The following is a 10,142-nucleotide window of genomic DNA, read 5'->3' as shown; positions in this document are numbered from 1 at the left end:
CCCCCCCCCCCCCCCCCAGTGGAACAAAGAACTCAACGAAGGCTGACCATACATGTATGCTGGCTCATGTGACTCCTACTCAAGGACAGAAATACTTATACGATACAAAATACCCTTAAATTTAGCTATAATAAATTAAAATAAGAGATCTAAAAAGCAGCCTTCCCTGTACAACTTCTAGCTGAAACAGCAGTGGCAACATAAAAGCAGAATTACAAAGACATTTCAAGACAGAAATGGCACATACCAGGTAATAGCCAGTGTGATAACCGCTCATGTACCAGGCTATCAACATGCTCCCCAACGCTTCATCATCCTCGGGAGAGTCTGGGCTCATCGGTGGTGGAGGAGGAATCAACTAAGAAATCACAAAGAAAATGTCTGTGTTTCAATAAGGTATATTCCAGGTTAGACAGCAACCAATTCTAAAAAATATAAAACTGAAAAATAGGAACGTATCCTCAATGTGTTCTCTGAAAAGGAGTCAAATAAGAAAAGATTTTCTGAAAAAAAGTCATTTCTAAAGCCTGGGAGAAATGGGATGCCTGTAGCTTGACTGTACACAAGAAGTTTTATTGGGGGAAAATAGTTATCCGCATCAGTGAAATGCTGTTTATCAAATTTAAGGTGTAGTTTCTTCAAATAATTTTTCTCTTTATATTCTTACAAACAGCTTCACTGTCACAAAATGAGTGCAGACCAGACCTTATGCATTAGATTCTTATAATATTTGTAATGAATTATCAAATGCATTATTAATTACCTGGAAAATACAGACTCTAACAAAGAAACGTGTTCTAAAAATGCAGACAGGGAGAACATTCAGTTAGAAAACTTGAGATCACCAATACTCATATCTGACACTTTCTTCATTGTTCTCCTATCACTCACCGGTGGTCCTGCTGGGAAGGGTGGGGGCCAGCAAGATAAAAACGACGGAGATGTCCTGAATTTTGATCCAGACTACATTGAAAAAAATTGAATAGTGCAAGTTAAAAAGAAATTTCAGGCATTACAATTTTATTTAAGAAAATTACTTGAAGCAATTCACAAATCTCAAACTAAACGCAACACATCCCAGCAATTTAATGACACCGTAGCAACAACACACAGTAGCTACTTCTGTGGAGAACTTCATGACTGGAAAAGTAAAACTTACATTAGGCATGTCACGGAGGCAAACAGTGCTGAAAAAGGGCTAATACAAGCACTTTAAAAAGTCTTTTCTAAATGGAAGTCGGTGGTTGCACTCTTACATCAAGTGCATCTAACACTGCTCACAGGCAAAGAGATCATGTCCCTGCTCCTGTGTGGCTGGGGCACAGGCTGACAAAATTCCATTATGCTTGTGAGTGTCTTTAAAATGAGCTTAGGTACAAATCTCTTGATATTAAAGAAAAAAAGATAAAAGAAAACCTTATAAAGAAATCTTGCGCAAACAGTAATATTTAGAAAAAAAATATGCTGCATTTAACTGCACTATTATTTAGATTCCTACACAACAGTAAAATTGCAGAGCGTACCAATACCCCAGCCCTCATAATTGAATAAAAAAGCTACCACTGAGAGCTTCTATGACATCTGGACAACGCTTTTGCTGCCTTCAATGTCCTGTCCAGTGAAACTGGATAGAAGTACGACTTTAAAACATCAACAGTGCTATCATTAACAGCACTATCACAGCCCAGGGAACAACATCCCTCTTTTAAGTTAAAAGGCAATTGCAAAGGAAGTGTTAGCCAGGGAGTAGGCTTCCTTCACTACACAGCTGCACTACAAAAGGGCTAAACTGTAGTCAGATTATTAAAATGACATACCAACCGGTTCTAACATGCATACTTATATATATCCATTCTTAGAATGCTGTTATTTGTTTTTTAGACAAGGATAAGTATCATCCTGCTGTCTCAGAAACACCAGGCTTAACAATGGTCTACGAATTATCTCAGGAAAGGCCAAGCTTACCCTTCCCAGGCCTGGGGCTGCTGGTGGTGCAGGAAAACGTAGGTTTTGAGGGGAGAATCTTGCTTTCGTGCAGTTGTTTTTGTTTCGAGATGACTGGGAAGATTTTTCACTTTCATCTGTTGAGTATGGAGTCTCATTTTCATTCTAGAAGACCAAGGCATTTTTATAGGATGCATTAAATAGGAGTTTACAGCAAGCAATTTTAGTGTGATAAAGCTCAGAAAGTCCCATCCACATCCTTCCCTCCCTCTAGTCCTCCCAGTCCTACTCAGGAAAGACCTTATAGTCTTATCTCTCACCATTTTAGCAATATTATATTTCACTTGTGATTTTTTTTGTTGTTGTTCCCTCCATTTACTCCATGCTGAGTTCAGGAAGTAAGGGACTGCTTTTATTCCCTCCATCAGCTTGCATCCGTTCACAATGGAACTGGGTATCAATTCTCATTCTGAACACCACAGCGGTACCAGAAATACTGAAAAAATTGATTCTCCCACTTTCTCTTTCCCCTTTTTAAGAAGAAAAAAAGTGTCCCTCACCTCCCCGGAATTCCCCATCCCATTTACTGTTTCATCGCTGGTTGCAGGGAGTAGATCAGACAGGTTCTGCTCTTCTTGATTTCCATATCCCGTGTAGGTAACAACGCATGTGCCTGTCTTCTGGTTGATGGAGGCAATAGTTGCCAGGTACATATTACCATCCTCAGACCAAACAGCATTACAGCTGTCACCAACTTTCCACTGCAACAGAAGCAAGAGAGGCAACTGGAAACCTACACCAGTGATCACAGAGAAAGATGCTATTTTTCTACACTACTTTTTGTCCCAACCACAAGAGAGATGACTCCCACCCCAAAAGTTTGTCCTTTGTATGTAATGAAACTACTCAATGCAACCTATAAAGCTTATAACATTATTATCCCTCTCCCCGCCCCAGAATGCTACTCTCAAGGTGATGAGAAAGCTACTTTTGAGTACCACAGAGAAGTACAACACGCAGTATGAGCACCACTAGCATTTACAAGTGAGGTGACCTGTTTCAAAGGCACCGAGTTGCTCTTCTTCCTATTTCTGTTCTTTTTATTGTTTTTTCTCTTCATTCCCAGGCGCTGCTCCTGCTTGTCCGAAGGCTCCGAACACTCTCCATTCTTCAAAGCGTTCTGGGGGAACAAACGGAGGAAAACAGTAACAGCCAACCCAGCGGCCTCGGCCCAGGGTCCAGCGACGCTTGGGCCGCCCCCCTTTACCTTGAAGGAGGCCACCGCCTTGTCGTACGCCTTGATGAGGGCCGTGTCGTCCCACACGTCCGAGTCGTCGCTCTGCGGAGACCACAAACACTTTACCGCCCCTGCAAAGCCCCGCTTCCGCTCCGCACCGCTCCACCCCGGCCCGGCCCCGACCAGCGCCCACCTGCCCGGTGCCTCTCCGGAACAGCACCCGGTCCGCCATGGCCGACACTGGCCCCCGGCCCCGCGCGGCCGCCGGCTGCGCAGGCGTCCCGTCGTCACTTCCGGCGCGCTGCGGCATCACCCGGCTATGGGTAATGGCGAGCATCGCGGCCTGCACCGCTCGGCGGCGGCGGGGCCCGGGCTCGGCCTGAGCGCTTCCTTCGGGGTACCGGAACGGCACCGGCGCTCCCGTGCTGCTCATCCACCCCCCGCCGTGCCGGGTACCCTCTGGGAGAGGGCGGGCAGCCCCCCATTTCAGATAGAGGCCCTTCCCCCAGGGGCTGGCTGGGCTGCCAGCCGTGACACCCGCCGCGGAAGCCTGGCGGGGAGCAGGAACCAGAACCCGGCCAGCCGAGAGCAAGCGAAAATACCTGCCTCGCACCTCGCCGCCTGCGGGTATGGGGCTGCCAAAAACTGCCACGTTTTCCTTCAAACACTCCTCAGGCTCTGCCAGGCGCCTCCTAACAATAACTGCAGTTAGATCCCAGAGAGCTCCTCATACACTCTTAGGCCTCAAAGCTCACTCCTTCCAGGGAGTATTCCTCAGTATTCAACATGCTTGTGTGAGCCAATGCAGGCAGGACGCAGGAACAACCACAAAACCACGGATTAAGAGCAGAGACCAAATACAATCTCAATAGCTCATGGATCAGGGAACCTCTGAAGCAGCACCCAGGCAGAGGCAGGCAAGCAGGGGATGCAGGCACTGCAGAGCAAGAGTCCTTATTAGCAAGAAAGTTCTTGTTATCAAGGGCGTGAGAGAGTTTCCACTTGCTGTTTGGGCCTGGATTTCAAGGATTCTGGCAGCAGAGTTTTCTGCTGTGCTTTGACTCTTCAACAGCAGGGCAGGAACCTCATGTTTGATAAGGTGTCCCTGAGCCCATCCCAGGCCTACATTACCTAAATGCAGATGTTCTACTTGTTGAGCACACAAAACTAAGCAACAATTAGTGTGATAGACGTGTTTTCCAGCACCCCACATGCTGGAGTCACTTGAGCATGTTTACGTGCTCCTACATGTGTTTACAGTCCTCCTCACCAATCTTCCCTTACTTTCCCACAACGCTCAAGCACATCTGTAGAGTGAGCGCTGTTTTTTTTTCCCATGCCAAGTTTTATTCTTGAGGCTAGTTTAAGCAGCAATTTTAAATCATTTTAGTGACACAGCAATTTCAAGATCTGCTTACACCTGCAGCTCATTAACTTCAAGCCTGCAGCTTCTCCAAAGCTGGTATCGGTACGAGATCCACAGTAACATACACCAATGAAGTCTGCAGCTCCATAGCACCCTTTTCTACAGTGCAGACTTACCACTGCATATATATTGCTTATAATACACATTTCTCATTTTGTAAATTTTGTTTGTATTTATATTATATTTAATTTCTTCACAATTCTATCTTTTCTTTGTGTTCTTGGCATCTTATTAGAAATCAATTCAGTATCAAGCATAACCACTTCAGATTAGACAGTATTTCATGCAACATTTTATTGTAAAAAATAATTTGAGATTTACAGTTCAGACCTCTGCAAAGTTAAGCACATTTTACAATGTATTCCATTCTGAATGAAGCTGTACTTCAAGAATTCAGACAAGAAAATCTGGTCTAACTGTAGATTCAGAAATTCATTGTTACTGGAACCATTAAGTGAAACCAACAAATGCAGCAAAAGCTGTAGTAAAGCTATTGCTTGGTACTTTTATCATATGCATGCAGAACAGTATAGTCAGTTTTGAAAAAGCACTCCAGACAACTAAGCCTATGCTAACCAGAAAATACTCTAATGCTAGTTGCACAACTCTGCAAGATAGACATTTAATCATTTAATGGTCAGACCCTCTGTGAATTATCTTCTAGGCCCTTCTGCTTCATTGGTGCACTCTATCTTCTCCATGTAGGCAGCTCATTTTGCTCCTGCCTGCATAGACTTCCTTTCATTAGCCGCTTTTTGTTTTTGCTGCATGATTTCAGAGTCTCTGTGAAGAAAAAAAGTCGGATTTAAAATACTGTCTCACTCTAAGTAGACTTTCCTCCAGCTTGTTTTTTGCCCTTTAGCAACCCCCATTTCAGGAAGGGAAAGAGGTTAGTACAAAATTTCTCAGTTAGCCATGAACACACTTGCTTCTATTATCCTGGTTTTTTCAGTACTGTACCCCATGGTGTAGACAAGTTACTTGAGTAGGAGACCTTATGTAATTCTTTTAGTTTTATAAGTAAAGGACAACAATGAATCAAACATCTTCAAGAAAGTATTACACAATCTTTCCATACCTACTTTTATTCCTACCAGGCAAAAAACTACTCAAAAGAAATAAAAGCTTTACAAGTCTTACCAAAAAGAAATGTTTAACAGCAGATACAGTAAAACTTACATCCATGGTTTATGCTCTGGCACATGAATGGACCATGAATCAAAGCAAAGTGCTTAAACACTGCTTCAGCTGGGACACCAGATTCTGACCCATTTTCCCCTCCTATTTTGCCTAATCATTTCACTCAACTGTACTAGATCTTACCTCTGTTTTCTCTGAGAAGCAGACAAGCTATCCTCTTTCCTTTTCCCTTTGTGGATCTCCTGAGTCTTCTTCAGGTTCTTTTGGCGGGCAAGCTCACGCTGGTTCCCACCTGTAAGATAATACACAATTTATCTAGATAGTACTACTTTTTACACACAGTTTGCCTGTGTAGAAGCCTATTATAAAGGTGGTAAGGTTTGGCTCAATCTGCAGAGTGGGTATGGCAGTATCTTCTGTAGTTGGCAGTACCTTCCATCACAGTCTCCCCCTCTGATGGACAATGGGAGGCATAAAAGCCTGTTAGTTCTCACCTTTACATTTCTATAGGTCACGGCAAAGAGATCACCAAAATCCATTCCAACATTCCTTCCAGAAACAAAGTGCAGTTTCCCATAAAAGACTGAAGGCAGACCATCCCATCAATACCCTGGGCAAAATGTGATGACCATAACTCATCCAAAGAGGAGCCATCCTCTCTATCTCAGATTTCAGCATACCATGTAAGTTTAATTCATTTTTGCTCCAAGGCAGCTGACACATATACAGTATGAGGCTACAGCAGCTAAGGAGCTTCAGCTCAACATTTTGTTTACCTACCACATACCACAAAGCTCCTTGCAAAAGAAGTGGGGCTGACAAAGCTGAAGTTACCACAGAACTAAAACTCCAGTTCCTCATCAAGACACCTCTTCAGCACAAAACAACTCACCATGTTCTCAAAACAGGTGTATTCATATGACCCTACACAGGGGGGACAACCCTAATGCTGTTCACATGCAAGAATATTTTCATGCTACTGGAGGAATTAACAAACAAGCATTCAGGAAGGTTCTTTCCAGATGCTATATGGGTTTGTGTTCATAGCTTTCTTTCCCATGCATACTTTTTAGATTTTATTGTAAACCAACATCTGTATTTTTCAATCTTCCTCATTTTACGAGTTTCTTTATGTAGGTGTTCTCTTAACTTGGCAGCAAGGGCACAGTTATAGTTGTTCTACCTAATTTGCTTGTGATGAACTGTTGGTCCATTTAATTCATTACACTCAAATACTATTAATGAGGTGACCTCAAAAGATCTGCGCATTCTTCACACCAGTAGATGTACTATCTGGCAAGAGGTGCCAAAAGCCTAAATGAAAACATGGTATTACAACTGCTACTTCATGAGGGCTGCTCCTGCCTTGGAAGATATACTTCATTTGTGACAACATCAAGTACTACCTTTTGAAGAAGGTAACAGAACTCCTGCTCCATCCTCCTCACTAGCATTCAGTGAGATTCTGTCCCCAAACTCCACACAGAAGAAGGGTCACTTTGTTCAGAAACGTCAGTAAAACAGCTATCCATCTCTGGCCCTGCTGGTGTTGATTAGAACTTGGTGACTCATGAGCAGATGATACATTCCAGGCTATAAATGGTCCTTGAGCTTTGTGGTGCTCAGAAGGCATGGAATGTCACATGAGAAAGTTAGCAGCAATGAAGAAACTTTTCTGTGGTGCTTAAAGAAACAAAGTATCTTGTTTTATCATGAAGGAAAAAGAGGCAGGAAGTCAAAACACACTGCTGGAGTCAGCGTTCACATAGCGGTTATCCTCCACCCTTTACCCTCACGCACTTCCTTCCTTTCCAAACAAACACCGTGCAGGGTGCCTGCAGTGTTATTCTGTACACACACCAAGATTGTAAACTTAAGAAGCAAACTGAATGGCTTCATTGCAGAAGCCTGGCTGCCACTTCTGCACACCAAAGCAGAGCAGGTAGAAAAGTTGAGCAGTACGGTATGCACACAAGGCATACAGAGCCAAACAACTATTTTGAAAGAAACTTAATTGTACCATCCCTGCTCCCAAGTAAGCATTGCCAAGGACTGTTTGGCCTCAATACTTCACCTGGGATGCAGAATGAGTATCCCTGTCTCCAAGGGAGACGGTGCTGCTTTCTGCATTCTGTAAATCTTCCTTGAAGTGTGGTCCAGCCCTGACAGAAGACAATTCAGCTTTCTGTAATGTGAAATTCAAGAGTGAACTGCCACATAAAGGCCAGTACACCCTTCCCGGTTATACCTATGGCTTGAGGGTGCTCATCCCCACCTGCCTCGGCAAGACAGATGCCTTAGTTCCACCTGTCCCTGCTCTTCCAAGATTGAGCAGTTTTTGAAGATTCACAAAAGACCTCTGAATAGCACTGGAGCAAGGGATAATTATCTCTACTGTAAGGAGGTCAAAGAGAATGGCAGTAAGGATTGGCTAGTGAGGTCATAACCCCTGGAGTTTTTTCAAATCAGCAAAGGACCTAATCACATGCCAGAACTTAAAGCAGTAAAATGCCTGCCACCATGTCCCAAAAATAGAAAGCAAAAGTAAACAGAGCCCTTTTGTGCAAAAACAAAGCAATAATGGAAGAGAAGTAACAACACTCCCCCTCCAATCCAGCTAGTCATCACCATCTTCACAAATTTATTCGGTTTTCAGCCAGCCTGAATTTCAGTGGTACAACAGGTACCATGAATTGTTAACTTGGAGGCAGAATAAATAGGTGCTAATAAGCAATCCAATTCTTACTCTACTATATATCCATTTGAAACCACAGGCTCTACCATCCAGGTCTGACTGATAACAAAGCACTGACCTCTGGAAACAAAGACTAGACTGCATGGTTGGACACCACAAGCACAACTCTAGTATTTTAGATGTTCTATTAAACTAGCTCATCCTAAAATGAAATGTTATGATTCTGCTATGCTCAGGTGTGGGATGCTGCACCTCTTTTTAACCTTAAACTATGCTTACTTTAGCATCATGCAGAGTGGGGCGAGGGGAGGGGGGGAGAGAATAAACAAAAGCCATAAACCTAAACCTGCCTCTTGCTCACATTCGAGGTCTGGTCTGTCCACAAACTGTTTATGATCAAGGTCTTCCACCTGCTCTTCCAGCAGTACAGTGGCTTTGAAGGTATGTATTTTTAAGTGTCAAGGTACAAGCACCTCCTCAATTAAACACAAGCAGTTTCTGTACTGCCAAGTATCGTACACAGAAGCCAGAACAGCAATCCCAGGTGAGACGGACTATTCTAGGTTTGGTTCACAGCCTTCCACCATTTTAGAGTAGATACAACAGTGTTACTTTTAAATAAGGTGACGGCCAGCAAATCCTGCTGCCCTCTTCCACGCCAGCCTCACCAACCATCCTTTAAGCAAGACAGTATTAAGTATTCGGCAGGGATATAAGAGCCTTTTATTTGCAGGCTGGACAGTGGCCAGGGCTGAAACTGAGCGCTACTGTTGTTCCAGCCGATCACCCCCTCCTTCCCTCCCTCCCTCCCTCCCCCAGCGCAGACACGCCATGGGACGGGGCGAGGATGCTGTCGGCTCCAGGTCCAGGACGGCGGCGGGAAGCCTCAGCCCCAGCGGCCCACGCACCCGCCGCGGGAACTGCGCCAAGACCACAAGGACCGAGACCCGACAGCGGCACCACAGGCGCGGCCGACCCCCGCCCAGGCCGCGCTTCCCCGGAGCCCAGCGGCCCGAGGCCCACACCGCCCGCTCCGCTCCCCGCGGCGGGACCCCAGCCCAGTCCCCCCCTCCAGAGGCCTGCCGGCACTCACGGGTCATCGCGAGTCGTTCGGGCCACGCAGCGCCGCTACCGCCGCCCGCCGGCACAGTCCTCCGTCTGCCAGAACCTTCCCCCCGCCGAAGCCGCCCGTTATAAGCCCTCGCCGGTCCCTGACGTCACTGCCGCGCACGGCCCAATCAGCACACGGCGCGGCGGGGAGGGGCGTGGCCAGCGTGCGTGGAGGGTTGGGGCGGCCGCTGAGAGGGTGCGGGGCGGGCGGTGAGGGTGCGGGGCGGCCTGGCCGCCTCCGCCCGCGCGCCCGAGGAGGTGGTGGTGGGTCAGCAAGCACGCGGGAAGAGAAATTAGTCGAGTTAAAAGCAAACAAACAAAAAAAACACCCCACGCGAAGCTCTTTGCTGCCTACTTCCGGCTTCGCGCGCTGACGTCACGCCCACTCCTCCGTCAGAGGCCGCCTAGTTTTCAACGCTGCCTCCCGCCCCGCCTCTTCCTGCCGCCGCGCGCTGATGACGTTGCGGGGAGGGAAGCGGAGGGGGGCACCGCCGGGTGTCATGCCGTGAGGCGGCCGCGCTCCCGGCGGTACCGGGCCGCGCGCGCCCCTGACGCCGAGCTCGCGGGCGGGCGGGCGGGCGGTCGTGTGC

At 46.3% G+C, this 10,142-nt stretch overlaps 2 protein-coding genes across 4 annotated transcripts in view; both read right to left on the bottom strand.

Annotated features, from left to right (window-relative positions):
* LOC106898940 (survival motor neuron protein-like) overlaps window positions 1–3,629 on the bottom strand; it is a 6,179-nt gene extending 2,550 nt beyond the window's left edge. For 2 of the 3 annotated variants that reach the window (XM_014960551.1, XM_014960550.1), the window contains exons 1-7: window positions 3,375–3,629; window positions 3,212–3,283; window positions 2,999–3,124; window positions 2,505–2,705; window positions 1,966–2,109; window positions 892–963; window positions 248–358 (exon numbers count right to left, since the gene is read on the bottom strand). In XM_014960551.1, the coding sequence (XP_014816037.1) occupies window positions 248–358; window positions 892–963; window positions 1,966–2,109; window positions 2,505–2,705; window positions 2,999–3,124; window positions 3,212–3,283; window positions 3,375–3,614 (966 nt within the window). In that variant the 5' untranslated portion in view covers window positions 3,615–3,629. The remainder of the gene's footprint in view (window positions 1–247; window positions 359–891; window positions 964–1,965; window positions 2,110–2,504; window positions 2,706–2,998; window positions 3,125–3,211; window positions 3,284–3,374) is intronic. The other variant, XM_014960552.1, reaches the window with a different exon arrangement.
* Window positions 3,630–4,876: 1,247 nt separating this feature from the next.
* LOC106898941 (small EDRK-rich factor 1) lies at window positions 4,877–9,681 on the bottom strand. Its single transcript, XM_014960553.1, has 3 exons — window positions 9,536–9,681; window positions 5,931–6,039; window positions 4,877–5,390 (listed from the first exon to the last, which is right to left on the bottom strand). Exons 1-3 carry the CDS (start codon window positions 9,540–9,542, stop codon window positions 5,318–5,320), a joined length of 189 nt encoding a protein of 62 aa, XP_014816039.1. The 5' UTR covers window positions 9,543–9,681; the 3' UTR covers window positions 4,877–5,317.
* Between the last annotated feature and the right edge of the window lie 461 nt (window positions 9,682–10,142).

The sequence above is a fragment of the Calidris pugnax genome, unplaced genomic scaffold (assembly GCF_001431845.1).
Source record: "Calidris pugnax isolate Ruff unplaced genomic scaffold, ASM143184v1 scaffold547, whole genome shotgun sequence".
In the NCBI taxonomy this organism is placed as follows: Eukaryota; Metazoa; Chordata; class Aves; order Charadriiformes; family Scolopacidae; genus Calidris; species Calidris pugnax.
Note: the sequence above shows the minus strand (reverse complement) of the source record. Positions and strands in the feature narration are given on the sequence as shown.